The 19,673-nt window shown below is 37.3% G+C and overlaps 2 protein-coding genes across 6 annotated transcripts in view; both read right to left on the bottom strand.

Annotated features, from left to right (window-relative positions):
* Positions 1 to 10,215, bottom strand: part of si:dkey-81h8.1 (uncharacterized protein LOC100034657 homolog) — a 10,907-nt gene extending 692 nt beyond the window's left edge. The window contains exons 1-9 of one of the 3 annotated variants that reach the window (XM_052583666.1): positions 10,049 to 10,215; positions 8,803 to 8,925; positions 8,361 to 8,477; positions 8,205 to 8,261; positions 6,801 to 6,938; positions 5,182 to 5,232; positions 4,511 to 4,624; positions 1,911 to 1,976; positions 1 to 1,742 (exon numbers count right to left, since the gene is read on the bottom strand). The exon at positions 1 to 1,742 is cut by the window's left edge and continues 692 nt beyond it. In XM_052583666.1, coding sequence (XP_052439626.1) covers positions 1,608 to 1,742; positions 1,911 to 1,976; positions 4,511 to 4,624; positions 5,182 to 5,232; positions 6,801 to 6,938; positions 8,205 to 8,261; positions 8,361 to 8,477; positions 8,803 to 8,898 — 774 coding nt within the window. In that variant the 5' untranslated portion in view covers positions 8,899 to 8,925; positions 10,049 to 10,215 and the 3' untranslated portion in view covers positions 1 to 1,607. The other 2 variants (XM_052583667.1, XM_052583669.1) reach the window with 2 other exon arrangements.
* A 1,147-nt stretch (positions 10,216 to 11,362) lies between these two features.
* The window catches only part of sema4ab (sema domain, immunoglobulin domain (Ig), transmembrane domain (TM) and short cytoplasmic domain, (semaphorin) 4Ab), a 30,996-nt gene continuing 22,685 nt past the window's right edge, over positions 11,363 to 19,673 (bottom strand). For all 3 annotated transcript variants that reach the window (XM_052583658.1, XM_052583657.1, XM_052583660.1), the window contains 10 exons: positions 19,055 to 19,160; positions 17,500 to 17,622; positions 17,242 to 17,369; positions 16,931 to 17,112; positions 16,679 to 16,823; positions 16,118 to 16,307; positions 15,915 to 16,030; positions 15,539 to 15,699; positions 15,308 to 15,396; positions 11,363 to 13,901 (listed from right to left, as the gene is read on the bottom strand). In XM_052583658.1, the coding sequence (XP_052439618.1) occupies positions 13,048 to 13,901; positions 15,308 to 15,396; positions 15,539 to 15,699; positions 15,915 to 16,030; positions 16,118 to 16,307; positions 16,679 to 16,823; positions 16,931 to 17,112; positions 17,242 to 17,369; positions 17,500 to 17,622; positions 19,055 to 19,160 (2,094 nt within the window). In that variant the 3' untranslated portion in view covers positions 11,363 to 13,047. The remainder of the gene's footprint in view (positions 13,902 to 15,307; positions 15,397 to 15,538; positions 15,700 to 15,914; positions 16,031 to 16,117; positions 16,308 to 16,678; positions 16,824 to 16,930; positions 17,113 to 17,241; positions 17,370 to 17,499; positions 17,623 to 19,054; positions 19,161 to 19,673) is intronic.

The raw sequence follows: 19,673 nt of genomic DNA, 5'->3' as shown, positions 1-19,673 counted from the left end.
ACTTTTATGCATATTACTCTAAGATACTGGTACTATTTATTCATTCTCTTGTGAGCATGGAGATATATAGATATTGTGTTATCAGATTACACACATTACTAACACTCAAGAGGCCAAACGAACTGTGGGAATATTTTACATTATGTAACGTATGTTAACATAAAGAGAATTTTGTTTGTTAGTAAGTTATCTCAGTGGAAGTATTTACTATTGCAGATTGAGTTAACATGATATTACCCGCACTATAGTTTGTTGGTTGTAGATGACAGCTGACAATCATTTTAAGCTTTTTTGCATTAAATGGATCCAACTATGCATGCTTGCATTGTTCACACACATTTTTTTCTCCCTGCAAGACATGCAGCATTTACACCAAACATGCTATGATCTTTCTGCATTCGTTAATGTAATTTTTTTTTTTACCATGTACTTTATTCTGATAGACCCTGCAAAAACAGCAGAGTTTGCAAGGCAGCAAATTAATTGTCAAGCATCCCATGCACTTTGATCAATTCATTTAAATGATTTTTTTTTATTGTTACTACATAAAAGAGACATTTTATAGAGACTGCACCTTGAATATTTCTAGATTTGTGCATTATTATGAAAAAAAAAAAATCTATGACCTTTCCAGGCCTGGAAATCACAATGTTCAAATTCAACTCTTTTTTTTTTATGGCCTGTGCAAAATTTCATTCACACAGAACCAAAGCCTAAAATCTAAACATCGGTTTGATTCAGTGCAAATAAAATGTACACTATAATATACACTGCACAGTGTAATTGATTAATACATACACAGCGTGAATGACTAAGTGCAAGGAAGAATGCAAGCATGCACCAATCACAATTCATTATTCAAACAGATGCAAGAAAGTTAAAGTTAAAGTTGACAATAACAGATAAAACAAGCAAGGTGAAATTAGTGGTTCGGGTTAAATTAATTTTGTTTCAAATTTAGGGTTAAGTTTTGACCCTGAATATTTGAAGACGATCAGTGTGCTTCTTTGCAAACACTGTGAGTCTTCAGCTGTCAGACAAGAAGAAACTCTGCAGGTAATACAATGTTAAAAATGAAAAATCACTCTGATGTCTTTTGAAACCTACAGCTTTTAAAAATGTTTCTTTAAAGGTGTGGAATACAAAATGCTTACATAATATGCTTACATAATGTCTAAATGTATCTTTTTTATAACATGAACAGGTGATCACAGAAGTCAAGCAATATTTGTAATGCATGACATAAATGTATGACTTCAAAAGACTTGAAATAGACCACAAGATATAGGAACCACTGTCGTTTTTCGCTTTTATGGAGATTTTTTGTCCTGGTCCCTATTCATTTTCATTGTATCAAAGAAAGTCAGGTTACATTCAAAGACACTTAAAAATAATGTGTAATCGAAAGTCATGGGTTTGGAACAACATGAGGGAGCAAAATGCATTTCTATTTTTGGATGAACCTTCTTTTTTAAGTATGATGATAATGGCCTATTTTACAAAACCCTATCATGTTGATTTCATACATCACTATAATTAAAAAACCCTTGCTGCTTAAATCTCACTCATCTCTACAATATACATACAGATTACATGAGCAGAAAGCATCAAACGTCTGTTAAAGAGTCAATGGGTGCCACTTGAGGCTCAGTGGGAGGGCTGGGGATTTCTTCTATCGGTTCAGATTTGGGTTCAGGTTCAAGCTTAGGCATTGGCTCCACCTCTGACACCATCACTTCCACCTGTACAGTTTGAATGAGAAGGAAAAAATTGATGTTTTATTGGAAGAACTAGCAGAGAGTTATATATGAGAAAGCAATGGATTGACTAGCTCTAACTTCACGTTACATGTTATCCAAAACCAAGCAAGGTTGAATGGCAACTGAAATCTAAAAGTGTTCCTGGTGTACCTGAGGTTGGCTAGGGGTGACGGCCTCGGGCTCAGATGGGGCAGCACGCTGTCTAAAGCTAGGAAGCTGTGGAAAAACATAGGGATCACTGTATTATAATAGTTCATCGTGAAGATTGTGAAGAGGAGATCACAAAATACAAACAAAAATATTTCTGAACACCACTCTAGTCATTTTAAATTATTTATTTTTTATCCAAAGCGACTTACAGTGCATTCAGGCTATCAATTTTCACCTATCATGTGTTCCCGGGGAATCGAACCCCCAACATTGCGCTTTATAAGGCAATGCTCTACCGATTGAACTACAGGAACACTTTTTATTTAAAACAATTATTTATACTAGATTTATACAGATTTATACTAGAAGTTTATCAGATTTATTCCACTTATTATCATGTAATAAATACAATACAGGGTTGGAATCTAATGGGGGCAAAAATGGCACCAAAATGAACAAAAACACCCCTCAGATTTAACAAATGTGGCAAAAAACATTTCTGCAGAATTACACTAAATCTTATGATGGCTGTGATTAAAGTGAAATGCAAATTACATGGAAAGTGTTGATTTCGGCATTACATTTAGCTCTACTTGTGCTGCATCAAATATTTTGTTTTACGTGTTGTTTTTCTGCAGTATTATTGCCAGTCACAGATGTTTACTAGTGCAAGAATGCCCAATCAAAACCACTTAGATTAAGTGCTTAAAATGAGTTTTGTTGAGTGTGCACATTCACCGACTGAATTATGAACTACTGTGAATACTGTCAGTGGACAATATGAGGATACACGGTTTCTTTCCCTCTCAGGGAAATATGATTACATGTGTAACCCAAGACATTCCTCTTCTAGGGAACTCACGCTGCATGCTCTAGCAGACACTATGAGGATGCATGGTCTCTTTCACTCTCAGGGAAACATGGTTATATTCATAACCCAAGACGTTCCCCTTCTAGGGAACTCATGCTGCATCCTCTAGCGGACACTATGAGGATGCATGGTCTCTTTCACTCTCAGGGAAACATGGTTATATGCATAACCCAAGACATTCCCCTTCTAGGGAACTCACTCTGCGTCCTCTAGCAGACACTATGAGGATTGATGGTCTCTTTAAATCTCAGGGACCATGGTTACATGCATAACCGAAGATGTTCCCCTTCTAGGGAACTCACGCTGTGTCCTCTAGTGGACAATATGAGGATGCACACTTTCTTTCCCCTTTCAGAGAAACATGATTACATGTGTAACCCAAGATGTTCCCGTTCTAAGGAACTCACGCTGTGTCCTCTAGTGGACAATATGAGGATGCACAGTTTCATTCCCCTTTCAGAGAAACATGATTGCATGTGTAACCCAAGACGTTCCCCTTCTAGGCAACTCACGCTGCATGCTATAGAGGACACTATTAGGATGCATGGTCTCATTCATTCTCAGGGAACCATGGTTATATGCGTAACCCAAGACGTTCTCCTTCTAGGGAACTCACTCTGCATCCTCTAGGGGACATAATGAGGATGCATGGTCTCTTTCCCTCCCTGGGAAACATGGTTACATGTGTAACCCAAGATGTTCCCCTTCTAGGGAACTCACTCTGCATCCTCTAGAGGACACTATGTGGATGCATGGTCTCATTCACTCTTAGAGAAACATGGTTTCATGTGTAACCCAAGATGTTCCCCTTCTAGGGAACTCACTTTGCGTCAGTATTAGGACAGTATGGCAGGGTCTCGTTTCCTTCCTGGGGAAACATTGTTACATGCATAACCCAAAACTTTTTAGCAAGAGTACATAACTCAAGCTACACTCTTAAAATAAAGGTACTGAAATGGGGTTATTGCAGTGATGCCACTGAAGAACACTTTCAGGTTTCCCAAAGAGCCTTTCAGTGAAATGTTCTAAAAATAACCTAATCCCAGTGCAAAAACAATATAAAGAGCTGCAGCTGTCAAGAACCTTTTGTGTAATATAAAGGTCCTATTGATGTTACTGGAATCATCAGTGCTAATAAATTAAGTTTATTTTAAGTTTAGTATATTTCCCACATTCATTCAGATAGGACTGGGTCTTAGATGCACGAAATCCAAGCTTTCCTGAGGCATTTCAAATATGGCTGATGAGTGAACAGACTGTCCTAGAAAGGGACTTTCTATAAAATGTATTACTAGTGTGAAAATCCATTTTATTTTTCATTTTATTCAAATGTGAAATCTTTATTATTTTATATGTAAAAACAAAATCTATAAATTATATTTATCCAACTTTAATAATCATTGTTAAAATATCAACAGCAATAACCAACTAATTCTGATTTTTTTTTTTTAATCCTGTATTTACATTTTATAATTTATATACTTTGTGTAGGCTATTTGAAATATTAATTAAGCTCATATCATTATCCAACTATGTACATACAAATAAAATGTAATTGGTAACAATTGATAGTATTCTGATTGATTCTGATTCAACTATTTGACACAAAGAAAGACAACACGGATACAATTATTAAAAAATAATTAAATTCTGACTCTGCCATACAATAACCAAAATCAACATACTCTCTCAACCCTACTATTTCATTGTGCATGTGTGTTTAACTGACCTGCACACCACCTTTAGCCAGAGCACTGAGTCCAAACAAGATGGTTACAATGCAGATCACCAACTCCACCACCAGAAACAGAACCAGCGTGGCCAAGAAGCCATCGATCAAGAGCTGAGAGCAGCCGAAAGAGACAGAAAAATGACAAAACAATCTAAGGCATAATAAAAGACACAACCATCAATGATGACATGCTTGTCCACATGTTTGTAATTTGCCAAAGAGATTTCCTCTTTTAGTAAGTTACAAACATGGACAAGCACATCACTAGGCTAAAGCAGATATTGTTAAAATATTAAAAAAGACTAGCAAAGAATGACCATCTGAGTTTTCATACCACATCTTGAAAATAATTAAAGGTATGTTTTATTGTGAAGCATTTTCAGATAACTGGCCCAAAGTGCAAAACTGACAAAATCTAAAAAAAAAAAAAAACCACACCCTACTACCACATGCATTCACTCTCCTTCAAATATACACACAGCTTCTGGTCAATATATATAAAATCCTGAACTGTAGAGTGAATTCAGGCAAACTGAACCAGTTTTTGTGATGCCAGTTTACCTGAATTAATACACTTTCAATTTAGCTGTTTTTTTTCTTGCATTATGAGCATATTATTAAGCACATTCATGTAAAGAAAGGCAAACGTGAAGGTAAGAATTACTTACTTTACAATTTCTCTCGACAGTATAAGTGCACTTCCTGTAACAATATTGTTGCTTTGGAAAAGCAGACAAAAAAGACAAAATTATGTTGAATTTTGTAAATGCAGCTATAAAGCTACTATTCATGTACAAATGTAGCTGCAAGCACACCCAATTAGCCAATTTAGAAAAACTGTTACAGTTTTTTGGCTTCCTTGACAAACGACAGTGCCCTCAAAAAGGTTTTGGACTTCTGAGATTGGAACAAGCCCCATTGGATATACAGTAGACATAATTGGACAGCTTATGTTAAATATGTTTTTTACTGAAATAAATTATTCACTTTTTTCCAGATACCTTTTTAGTTTTTAGTTAGTGTCAGACGAAGGACCAGGTTTACTAAACAGGGCAAACTAGCACGAGAGTGTAATCCCATAAAAGTGCCTAATGGAGTGGGAGGTAAACTGACTGGCGCATACATTACTAAATGACCTTGCATTTTTCTTATATATTCTCTGCGTTTTTAATGTTTTTAATGCCAAAAGAGTGTTAGTGCTGGTGCAAGCTGTTAGTAAATCTCGCCCAAAGAATGTTAATGTGGCTGGCCATCACTGGGATCAAAACATAGAAAAGAAAGCAATTACAAACATGAGCATCAGTCAAAAATGAACAGTAAAAAACCCACCAAAGAAATAACTTTAGACCAAGAAAACAGCAATATTCCATCTTATCAAGACCATTATGGACAATCATTTAATTTTACATTTTAGATTTAAAATAATTTGTAAAATCTTTTCACTTTACTGTCCAAATACCTTGAAAGGGCACTGATTTTTTTTCATTCACTCCTTCACTGGAGAAAAAGTCTGTACCAAGTGCAAAGTGTCTGTATCCTTATGATTATTAATCTACTATGTTATTAATATGTTATAAGAAAAATGTAAAATTACAAAGAAGTAACAAATTAATAGGAGAGATGTGAAACTATCAATGTGATTATGCCAAAAACTCAATTGTGCAATAACAATTTAATAAAGTATAAGTTGCATATAGACAATCCCACATCAAATCAGAAGTCAGTACACCAAGTAACAATATCACCTTTCTTTTTCTTTTTTTTTATTCATTCCAACATAATCTTTCCATTCATTAAGCTCCTAAAAAAATAAACAGAAGGTCTAATCAAATGGTAGGTATAATTTTAATGTAAGGTTTAAGCAAACCAAAATTGAACTATAAAACAGCTTCCAACTTTGAAAGCACTTTTTGAGCACAATTTGAAGATTCACTAAAATTCTTCATCCGTGTGAAGTATATGAACCTGACTTTTTGACAACCACACATTATTACTGAGACTTCTGAAGATGCTATGTTTTGCACTTCGGTACAGTCCTTTGAAAAGGCATCAAGGAAATTGCTTAAAGAAAAAAAACTGTAACAAGAAAGCTGATGTGGCCAGTTCATCACATCATCACCCGCTTACAGTGTTTTATCCTTCCCACTGCACCTCAAACTCACCCACATGCATTCATAATCAATATACTGCATGCATATATGTCTACAGTTTAAATGTGCAAACCCATCTTCCCATAGTGCACGGTGCTCAGCGGTGCAGTGAGAGAGTAGCAGATGTGTGAGCTCACCACAGCGTAGATCTCCAGTCTCCTGCAGTGCTCACAGTGGTACGTGTCCTGACGGTACGGCAGGTGACGGGACAGCAGCCCAAGAACAGCAGTGGAGAACGCTGCACTGACCAGGTGAGACACCAGTGTGGCTTTCACCTTCACATGGTGGGACAGAAGTCACTGAGCAGCTCATATTACTGTCATTTGATAAAACACTGAAAAATGAAAGCCAATGCGGTACGCTGAGAAGAAACATATAAAATAATGCTAGTCAACAGTCTGGACACATGCATTTTATGATTAATAAGTAAAATTCATAAAATGAGAGCGGTTTTAGCTTTGTAACGGATCGAGGTGATCAGGATGTCTATGCAGTGTTGAATTTGTTTTTTCATTTCTTTTAGCGTGTATGTTGTTTGACATCGCAACGTGCTGATGAGCATCGCTCTTCGGTTAATAAAGAGGTAAGTCATTTTCAAGTCTATTTATCACATTGATGTCTGTCAAGTTGTAGTGCAACATAATTTTTGTGTTTTGTTCTCTATAGGCAGCAAAAACCTGAGATCTGCATTGGCCCTGTCAAGTCTGGAGAGTATTTTACCGTTTAATGAATTAAATTCTAAAAGTTTTTAAATGGACTTCTGAGTGTTTATAATAATCAGTAATATAACTGTGTGAATTTTTTTTTTGCATACAAGCCTTTATATTTCATTATTTTTTTAAGCATGTAACAGATTGTAGTTAATTATATGTTGTGTATATGTGAATATAAAAACTACCGTAATCAATTATACTGCATAGTAATTTACAGTATTTTAAAATACAGTGCAAAAACATGAACTGTATTTAATTTTACAGTATAAATATACTGTAAGTTATTATACAGTATGCTGTGAACTACTGTAGTCAGATTTACAGTAATATTACCGTGGAACAAATTACTGAAGCTTGCTGGCTATTTGTTGCCAGTAAGTTACTGTTGATTTTACGTAAACAATTTTACAGTGTATTTTTCTGCAGAACTAAATTCTATCAATGATGTATAAGCATAAGCATTAACTATCTGCTCCAAAAAAAAAAAAAAAAAAAATAATAATAATAATAATACAACAACGAAACCAAACAACAACTTTTAAGAAAATCGTAACTTTGTAAAAATTTCAATCATTTATGCATAACATCAAACAATCACTATCTGCTCCAATACCAAAAGAAACAAAAGCAACTTTTAAGAAAAAGGAATAATTTGTATTTTCTACAAAACTAATTTCAATCAAATCCATAAGCATTTCAAAATAAGAGTAAGATAAATTTAGTCAAGACTCAAGAGTGTCCAAAATGTTGATTAGTAGTGAGGGTTCAGGCTGGGTAGGTGAGTTAGTATAGTTTCATTAACTCTGCAAACCTTGAACTTGTACTCACCCAGAACAGAGACGGGAACCGTCCAGCATGGATTAAAATGGATCCAGACACAAGCAACTGATAACAAGAGACTTCTTGAAGTTTGCAACATCCTTAGTAACACCTGGATTGATAACAGATTAAACACCCTGCTTTTAATCTTCCATTAGCACTTACCTGAACAACGATCACTACCACAACAATGACATCAGGAGAGAAGTGAACCTCTTCATAGAGCTGGAGAATGGTGATGCTCAGACACAAGCACAAGACTGCGATGATGATCTGAATGGACTGAAACAACAAAACAACAAACTCAGTGAATCAACTTAAAGATGCCAAACAGGCAATTTCAATAGTTTTACAACAGAAAAACCATTATACTTTTATTTGATGTCAATGATTCGGTTTTGAGAAATATGTTTTGACACTCTAAATACCTTCAAACATTTGCATAGTCAAATGATTACAAAGCCATTCATGCAATCATACTGAATGAAATGTGCAACACAGTGGTTTACAGTATGAGAAATAGCAGGAACTCTGGTGTATGGAAGATTTTCCTGTGCACTTTTTCTGTATTTGGTATGAGATTTGTTGTCGTGAATGTGGCACTCACCCCCAGCGCTTTGGGCTCCACCTTCTGAAATGTCTTGACCTGCTTTGGCGTCAGGTTTCCTGCAGGGCGCAGGGGGCCCTGACTCTCAATGCCCATGCTGAAGTCAGTCAGTTTGAGGCCTGGCTGTGCTCAAATCAAAGAATCAGTGGGAGATAAGAAGCGTAAGAATAGCTGTTTTTTTTAAAGAAGTACCTGAACTTAATAGGGAAAAACTGAGAAATAAAAACGAAGACAGATAAGGACAAAAACATGGATGACTGAGCATTTAACACTCAAAAAGGTTACTCTCATGGTGTCATTTGTGCCTGAAAGCCTAAGAAAAGGTTATTGATAAATAAAAAAAAATAGCATATTTTTTCCATGCTATCTCTGGTCATACATATTTTGAATAATTTAACTAGATTTAAATTGAAGTTTTTGTTTCCAATGAGTTCCATCCTACTTTTGTCAGTATAATGGAAGTCAATGGGAACTAAACTGTTTGGTTACCAACATTACATATAATATTTTGCAAAAAAAAAAAAAAAAGAAAAGGTAATTTGGTGAAGAAAGTCATTAAGGTTTTGAATGATATGAGGGTTAATTAATGATGACAGAATGTTAATTTATGAATGGACTATCCTTTTAATATTTTGTAAAGATGCATCAGATAACAAGATTATTTTATTTTATTTTTGTCAAAAAACAAGTCATGTATACTTCCACCAATCCAAACCCCATTCTAAACAGTATACATCCCTCTTTTCTCTCAGAAGCCTCTTCAGAGTTTGTCTAGACACCTTTTCAAATAAGCAGCCTCTCTGGCAGCTGCACACAGTATTGCATATTTCATCAGCACTGGACCAATTTAAAACTATATAAGAATAATGACATTTTAAGAGCGTGTCTTTACACATTTGTATCATATACAGCGGTTTCCCATTTCGCATGTTCAACTGATGAGTTATTAAATGGTTTCTTGGCCTCGAAGGCTAGAGGAGCAGCCAAAAATAGACGCAGGGCAAACCGTGCAGCCTCATCAGTCTCCTCACATCCGCAGTGTCCCGCACTATGACAGCATGCGCCTTTATTTCTGAGCATTACTGCGCCACGGATAACGCAGAGCGACTCACCCCAGTGCTGTAATGAGCTTCCCAAATCCTAAAGACATGTAACCTTCAGCGCTATCAAATATAGGTGGGGCCGCGCGCGCGTTCGTGCTGTCCCAAATCGAGATTCCTTCAAACACAAGTGTGATGTCACTTACCTCTGCAGCTCCAACTAAACGCGTTGATTCTGCTTTTCTTTTTAAAAGGCGAAAGTGAAGCCTCCGGTTATTGCATCCGTGTTGCGGCTGAAGGAAAATAACTAGTTAACTGTGAGGTGTGTGACACGCGGCTCACGCGCAGCACTGCAGCGAGGAGGCAGATGAAGTGATGCGGCGCTATGGCAACTTCCAGCATCATCATCAACCAAGCGCGGGATTTATGGATCACTTCTCTATCATATACATATATCAATTATTATTTTAATCAATTACAGCAGCAGCACCACTGCGAGTGTGATATTGCTTTTTATTACCGCAGTTACTGTAAAAATAAACAATTTAAGAGACAATATGCGTTTCAGACAAAAACAGTTAGATTGTAACTTTTCTTTTTTTGTATAGTCTATACACTTTTGATGAGAGACCTACCTTCAGTCTAAAAACTACTATTCTGAGGACAAGTCAATTCATTTACAGTGCTTGTCGAAAGTTATTTTTTTTAATGTTATTTAAAAAAAATTGAAGAAAGTGTTTTATATGATCACCGAGCCAGCAGTAGCCGGATTAAAATACAGTAAAACAATAATATTATGAAATATTATTATAATTTAAAATAGCTGATTCCTATTTGGATTTATTTTAAAATGTAATTTATTCCTGTGATGTAAAGCTGAATTTTCAGCATTATTACTAGTCTTCAGCGTCAAGTTATTCTAATATTCTGATTTGCTGCTCAAGAAACATATTATGATCTTATCAATGATGAAAAATTGTGCTGCTTTACATTTCTGTGGAAAAGTTCAGCATACTTTGATGAATCTAAAGATCACTTAACAGCATTTTCTTGAAATATAAATCTTTTGCAGCATTATACATTTCTTTACTGTCACGTTTGATTAAGTTTGCTGATCACAAGATTTTTATTTTTTATTTATGTTACAGTACTATTCATAAGTTTGGAGTTAGGTTTAAAAAAGGGGACAAATGTATACCTGTATGTGTTCAGGAAGGACAAAATTATAATATTGCAAATGTTTTCTATTCCAGTAAAATGCTGTTCAGTGAACTTTGAATTAATCAAAGAATCATGAACCCTTCCACAAAAATATGAAAGCAGCATAACACTATAATAACACTATAATAACACTATTGCAGAATCGTTATAAACAATTAAACATGTCAAATTTAAGCAGTTAATAGCATATTCGAATGATTTCTGAAGGTTCATTGACGCTTAAAATGATGCTGAAACTTCGTCGTTTGCTGCCACCTAGTGGATTTATTGTCTTTATTTGAAAGAAAACTTTCCAACACTTTAAATCAGCATCTTTTATTTTCAAAACAGCCTGCATCATAGGCTATAAAAAAATAAACACAATCTTTCAAAAACAGTGACGTGCAGGAGAATGCATCTAGTCCTGTGCCAGGCTTCACATACTGGGCTTCGACTGGACTCCGTTATCCAACCACTCTCTCAGTCACTAGACAGAACAATTTCTCCGTCATTTGATTATAAAACACATTTGGCAGTATCACAATTTACAAGTGATTTCCCCAGAACGAAGACTTCAAATCAGTACCATTCAAGTGACAAACCACAGGCTGGAAAAGAATAAAAAACAGGTGCAGGTGCAGGTCACTCCCAATTTAGTGGATGTAGCTACAATCAGCCCCAATATACTGCAGTGCAAATGCAAAACACAACTGCTATTTTTCTTTCATTACATTTAAACACAAAATCAAGTTTCTTTGACTATGATTTTTCTTGTAACAGCTTGGCTCAATGATCTCCCAGTGCTTTGAATATAAAAACAGAACAACATTCAACCCCAAAATCCTTCGAAGTCCTTTTCTCAATTCCAGTGTTGAAGTTCCTGTGTTTTGTCATTAGGGCGGGGTGAAGTGGTCAATACTGAACGAGGTAACCTAGCTACATAGTTCTGTAACAGTCCCCAAATAACACATATGACTATTATATTTATATTGAGATATTGTTACGCTGAAATATGGATGATAGAGAAACATTTACCCGTACCTGCACATTACTGATCAGCACAACTTTATGCATTACAAAATACTTATTTAAATTAAACCACTTGAAAAGCATCTCTGAAAGCTTAATTTTTTTGCAGTCAAGAGATAATTCACCCAAAAATGAAGATTCGGATGTTTACTCACCCTCGTGTTATTCTAAACCTGTACCGAGATTCTCCAGTGGAACACAACAGAAGATATTTTATAAAAACAGTGAACCACACCGTTTCTATTCCCATTTCTGACATCAAGGTTTTTTTTTTTTTTTAACAAAAGTCACAGGGAACCAAACTGTTTCCAACAATCTGAGGACGAATAAATATGAAAAATGTAATTTTTGGGTGAATAAAAAAAAAAAAAAAAAAAAAAAAAAAAAAACATAACATACCTTGTCTTAACATTCAAAAATTGCAAATAGATAAGAATAGGGAACAAAGGCAGAGACTAAATGCAGATCAGAATGGTAAATATAAAAGTCTCTGAAGTTGAAAGTAGCCGATGATCAGCCGTCTCTCTTGGGAAAACTTTATTATCTTTTAATTTTAAGGTCCATCAAAATTTGTACTGTAATATTCTTTTAAAAAGTGTATTTTAAACTGAGCTGACTTGAACAATTGATGTCAATTAAAACGGTTGAAGAGATCAATACAAATCTTAATCTGAGCATCTTGTATACATGTGATTTCAGAGAGGCATAAATCTGATAGACTTTAGACTGAAACGAGCAGTTGTCACATAAATTACATAAATATGAACAAACTTGAAAAATGTACACTACTGTAGTACCAACAGTTGGAGATCTTTGAGTCTCAGAGCTCAAAAAAAAAAAGGTCCGATGTGCCGTTTTTACCAGTTTTTTCCTCTTTGGAAAGCGAAGTGGTTCAGCGACAGGGCTCGATGCAGCAGAAGCCCAGTTTGGCTCAGAAACAAAGTTTACAGTGAACCCAGAGAAGCAGACGGGTGCGTCAGATGGGTGTGTTGGGCAGGTGACCGTTTGAGCTGTTCAGCATGCTGTTGCTCGGCATGATGGGAGATGTGCCGTTATGTGCCTGACTGGCATGGGACTGTCCGTTCGGAGCTTGCCCGTTCCGCTTTTCCAACCGAGGCGAGTGTCCTCTGAGAGACTCTCTCTCCTGGGGCGTCGCACTTCCGCCCTTCTCCGCGTCCCTGCGAGAGGATGGAGTTTGCGGGACAGTCCTGCTATGACAAAAATGACCGAATCTGTGAAAAGCGATGGTTAGCAAGGCGCTGATGCACAGAGCTAACAGAACGGACACCACTACTAGCTCCTGAAAGTAGCTGGGCTTGTCCATTAGCGGGTGGGTTTCACCAAGCTCGGTCTTTCGGGAGTCTTGCTTTTCCGTCCCAAGCGAGGGAGTAAAGCTCCTGCTGTGAGTGGAGGCGGCTGGTGAATCTTCGGGTGAGTCTGTAGGATCCACTTCTGCGTCTGGTTCAGTCCTGGGCTCTGTTGGTGTAGGTGTGATGAGTCTGGTAGTGGAGATGGAGGTTTTAACTCCCGCTTCGGTGGACGGGGTGCTGTGTGGGCGGTTCGGGGTGGCTGGTGGGACGGTGGGGCTGCTCTTCTGCTTGACGTGGTAGATGCCCAGTGTTTGGGTGTAGCCGTTCTCCTCAGACTGGCACAGGTAAGGTCCCAGGGTGGACGGGGTCGCCACGAAGCTGAGGCCGCCGTCGTCCGACTGAATGTAGATTTTGGGCGAGAGCTGGCTGTTGAGACGCTCCCAGTGGCGTTTGGCGAGGTGTGATGCTCCCGGACACTGCAGGTGCACTACTTCGTTTAGAGACACGGACACCACTTCACCTGGAGGAGACACGGTCGAGGAGGTCAGGGGTCAAGGGTCAGCATACACACCACCACAGCAACACAGGCATGCAGTTAAACCAGCACTATGTTCAGCACATCAATAAGAACTAAAGGCTTTTTATTTTAAATTAATTTTCCAAAATAAAAGTCTGCACAGGAGGTGCTAATCTTTCTGAAAATATTTCAAGTTCACCTCATTTTGGCAACTGTTACATCCCTGTTACCTTTACCTGAGACATGACTAAACAGTATTAACATTTATAAGCACAACAGAATGGGCAACAAACAGTGTGGGGGGAAATGCATTTGAGTTATGAATCAGACTGCCTTCTTAAGTAACTAGTAAAGTAACATTACTTTTATGACAAAATATCAACTAAGTTTTTCCAAAAGAGTAATGCCAGTCACTCTGTTTTCCCATTTATTCACCGACAGCTCTCCTGTCCCCATGTTTTCAAGAAATCGGGAATAAGTGCAGAGACGCTTCCTTCAAACTGTGGATTATTCATTTCACTTTTGGTGCGAAAGGGCCTTTACAGTTGCCAAAAATATAACCTGTGGGTTCTTTCTTATTAAAAACAAACGATCAAACCAAGCCCAGGTGACAAAAAGTAACGCACCAAATTACTTTCTATAAAAAGTGAGTTTTTAAATGGAGTACACAATTATTGTAATGCATTACTTTTAAAAGTAACTTCATATCTTAATTTATCTTAAATTATGCTATCACTCAGTATGGGCTGGCTAGTTTGGGACAAAATGTTTGTTTGCAGTTTCTGATACATTTTATTTACCATTTTTAAATAATTTTAACGGTTAAACACTATAAAATCTGCTTGAAAACTAAAATAATTATTTGGATGTCACAAGGTCATGAAATTATTTTTTTTTAATAAAGGAAAAATTATGAAGCAACAGGGTTCTGTTTCAAATGTGTGTTGTTGCAAAATATTACGGTTTTTGGTTATTAAATTATTATTATTATTTATTTTTATGAAGGTAATATTTAAACAGATTGTGCCAACAATTTTGCCATTTCTGCATGATGTTAATGTTGTTGTTAATAACTGAATGCAGTATGGGAGGTGGGAAAGGCCAAACGTTTGTACAAAGTGCTACAAACAGTACTGAAAACACTCAAAGATCTAGTAAAAAATTGACAAATAATAGTATGTCAGGGACTTCTACTGAACTAGCCAAGAATAAGATTGCAAATGCAATTAATTATGTGTCATATATGATTATTTTAATTAGACATGATTAAAAACTATCACTATATAGTACATAGATTATTAACCATGAGACTTGTGGATCAGAAATCACTTATATATAGATGCCTAAACATTACATACTCGTATTTATTTTATTATATACTAAACATTATATGCATGAACTGCACTCACCTGAAAGGGTTCGGGACTGGGCTGAACGTGACCTGGGGGTCACATATGTGCACTGTGCTGACACATTTCCCCCATCTACATCCTGGACACTGTGAAGAGGAGAGAAAAAAGACATTAAAACAGTTCTGAACGCACAGTGTTTTCTGATGTATCCTAATGAGTGCAAATGCTGAGATCTTAGGTATGAGATCTTATTTGGGTATGAATATGTTTGGCTGTGGTGATGCTTACAGATGGTCGTGAGTGTGTATGTCTGTGCAGAGCTTCATCACAGGGTCCCAGCCGCAGAAGGGGTCTCTGGCTAACACACACTCAGCACAGCTCCAGTAGTATGAACAGTTGGACATGGGCACTGAAATGACTCCCTCTGAAGAGCCTATCAGCACTGCACCCTGGGACAGAGACAAACACTCACACTCAACTCTTCACACTCTTTCTTGCACAGTACCAGACGTTAACATTAGCACCAAAGGCACATAACCAAGGAACCTGGTTTAATGTCTCGGAGTAAGATAATGTGAGTGCAGTGACTTTGTGATTGTGTCAGAGTCTGAAAAGGATTAAATACAGACACACACACAGATGTTGTTCTCTGAAGTGATGGTACCTTTGAGACCGACAGCAGGAGGTTTTTGACCGCCTGAGGTTGATCAAACACTTGGATCTCCTCAATGATGTGTGCTCCGTTCTTCAAGAGCACAGCTTTGTGCAGGAAGCCCGACTCTACAGGGAACACAGTAAAGGTGATATAAGGGGAAAACACCCATGAGGGGATAACTTTAAAAAAACCTTAACAAAAAAAGTATTTACCCGTGAGCAGGTAAAGCAGAGTGTAATCTCTGCCGCGTGCTCCACGGACTCTCTGAGCTGCGATGTTACTGTAGCTCTTATCAGGTGACACCAGTGTCAGGCCCTGAGTGACCGGTTGAACACTTTTATCAGCCAGGAAGTTGTCCTTAACAAAGCGCAGCGTATTGTCCGACGCATTATGGAGGCCACACTGCAGAGACAAACAGCAGTGATTTGAACAGTTAGGTTTAAGTGCATAAGAAAACAGAGAATATCATGTCAATACAACATGAACAGTAATAATCTTAAAATCCTGACATCCTAAAATGTTTATTACTTTTTTTAATGTAATTTATTCCTGTGATGCAAAGACTGATTTTTCTGAATTATTACTATATTACCTTCAGAAATCGTTCTAATAAGATAATTTGCTTTTATATCTGAAATACATTATAAAATGTCTTAGTGTCACTTTTGATCAATGGAATGCATCCTTGCTGAATAAATGTATTCATTTCTGACTTTTGAGCAGAATATAATATAACATCGCAAGGGTCCTCTCAGGACACTCGTGACACTAACCTCTCCAGGACTGGCTATTTGCTCCTGTACCCGTGTGCTCCATTTTAAAGTGTCCCGATTCAGAACCTTGTAATGTCCAGTGAACACCTTTTTAATGTCTTTGAGGCTGAAAGCACACACGGCTGAGCGACCCAAGTTAACTTGCCTAAAAAAGAAAAAAGAAAAAGACATTTATAAAATAAATCCACACCCGTTTCAAATATGGAAAAAACAACATCTTTCAGGGTAATTGTTTAAAGCATGTTTCCTCACCACTGAGAAGTGAAAATCCCATAGAATAGCGTTTCGTCCTCAGACGAGCCCTCTGGTGGTGAAAGGGTGACAATGTCCTGCAGGATGTTGTAGGGCAGCTCTTGGTCAGCTTGACATAGCAGCTGAGCCTTGGCAAAGGTGGTCCAGCGTTTCTGCAGAGTACGCTGGCCTCCCACATCACTCTAAAAACAGATTAACACCTCCTTTAGAATGACATTTTAATAAAAACAATGAATCTTTCATTTGAACTTGATGACTGCAAACATGCTTGCAACAACAAGTTGAACAATACAATCTAAAACAATACTTACGGTGCAAACTTGGGCAATACGAGACACTGTTAACTTGTCAATGAAGTCATATTCTCTTCCAGTCTCACTGAAGAAGAAATAAACCTTCTCCTCACTGGGAACATACGTGGAGCGGATGAATGTAGGATCTGGAATAGTGTAGTGAATAGAAAACCGTGTACGTTAGGAGTAGACAGTAAAGAAAAATCAGAACTAGTAAAATCCAACTCTCTTTGCCTTTGTGGCAGCATAAACACAAACTAAAAAAACGCTTCTTACCTTCTAACCAGCCAAGCGTATCATCCAGTTTCACATCTACATGGCTGCCTTCGCTCAAGTGGCGTGAAATCACAGGCCGAGTTCCCCTGTAGTCTGCCACTGTTCCGGTGTACAGTTCTCCATCTGAAACACACAAAGAAACATTACCTTGAGCTAAATCACATACAAACATCCTTCATTAATAATCTTAGTCATTAGAATCTAGCAAAATGTATTAACCATTTGTGGTTTTGAATATTCATATTTGCTAGATTTTGGATACTAATACACTTCCAGTCTCACATTTTTGCCTCACAAAGTCAGTGACAAACATCACTCACACACACACACACACAAGTTTCAAATTCCACATATCAAGGGTTTTAGGTAATATTAGGTCAAAATGTGTGGACATTTTGATAATCGGATCAACTGAGGTTCATGCATGGCTGTGGTTCTGTCTGATGGAGAGGTAAATGTGAAGTGAGACCTTCTTAGACCTCATGTCTAGAGTCATATGTCGGCAATCCAAAGATAAGTAGATCAACACTAGGATTTAAGAGCAAGAGGATTAATGGTGTCTGTTCACTGGGGGAAATCTGCACCCCGCCCCCTCTCTCTCCCTCTTTCACTCTTCTCTTCTTTGTGGCAAGGCCTTTTTCACACCACACATAACTAACCTGTGAGAGCAGCATCAGCAAGACTGCAACACCTGGGTTGTGATGCACTACAACAGTGACACTTACACTTAATGACACTTACATTTTTCCTGTTGGTGGGTAGTTTCACTCTCCAATTCTGTACTAAAATTATTTAAATGTTAATTAAATTAAATTTGTTGTGGAATTTGTTGTGATTACCCAGCATGCATCATAAAGCCTGATTTTATTATTTAATTCTGAGGTGTTAAGTTGATGAAATGTCAAATCAAAAACATGTCAAGTATGGCGTTCCACAGGGCTCAGTATTTGGTCCTTTACTTTTCTCTCTGTATATGTTTCCCTTGGGCAGAGATAATCAGGAAAAATGGCAATAGTTACCACTGTTACGTATGTAATACTCTGCATTATATTTTCAAACCTGTGCCAAGTTAACAGATTATATTTGTGTTTTCAACGACTAGTAATTTCCTTCTTTCCAAGACTGCCAAAAAATATATTTGTTATTGGATCAAAAATCCCTGAACATAAGACATTAGAATATAAACAAAGCTCCATTCATTTATAATGCAAGTCTACTGCATAAGTCTGTTGTATAAATATCTAATTCAGTTATGAAATTCTAGATGTCATTTAATAGATGATTCACAGGCAATCTGCTAGCAATAGCACTACACATCACAAGCTGATTGCTCTCTACTTATTCTGTAGCTTATATACAGCATATATAGTCTGCCAAAACCAAATACATTAACACGGTCATATCCAGTAACATGCTAAAACTGATAGAAATTTGTTTATAGTGATGTGTTTTCACAGGCTCAGCACTGAAACCTAACTTCCAGCAAAGCTTCTCCTACACAACACTAACGCTGCTCATGTGAGCAGTGTGAATGCTGACTGAAACAGGCTCTTACCCACAGTTATGGCAGTGTTCCTCTGGTACGGGTCATAAGGACAGCGGCTTCTGCCTTCTTCTGGCTTACCACTGGGGCCTGTAGCCATGGATAATGTCTTCGAATTCTGTAGAGGTGAGCACATGTAGAGGTAAAGCATATGTGCATTAAAACACTGATCACAACCTGAATTAGACTAGGAGAAGGTTCACAACACATTTTCAGCACCACTGATTGTTCAGATTAGTTTTGAAGACACAATGAGAAAATTAATCAAATCCTTCACAGGCTGTGGTGGTTTCATTCAGAAAGCTTTCTATTCAGCATGCACATCTCCCACGAGACATGCACACACACAGATCTTCTTCCTCTCACACTCATGAAAGCACAGAATGAGGAACAGGCACTAAGACAGTGTTCGCATGACAGGATCGCAAAATGCTCTGTGGCATGTGAAGGACAGTTACGCAAGTTTCCAACTTGAAAGTGAACTGAAAACCACCTTAGTCGTAAAACTAATCAAATCTTACTTTAAAAAGTTGTGCAAGGGGACACTACATGAACTTGGGCCCTAAGACAGTATAGCAGCCTTCCACTATCTCAAATAGATTGTTGCTATTTGCCCCCTATCTGCAAACAC

This window comes from Carassius gibelio, chromosome B19, assembly GCF_023724105.1.
Source record: "Carassius gibelio isolate Cgi1373 ecotype wild population from Czech Republic chromosome B19, carGib1.2-hapl.c, whole genome shotgun sequence".
NCBI lineage: Eukaryota > Metazoa > Chordata > Actinopteri > Cypriniformes > Cyprinidae > Carassius > Carassius gibelio.
This window is presented reverse-complemented; position numbering and strand designations above follow the sequence as displayed.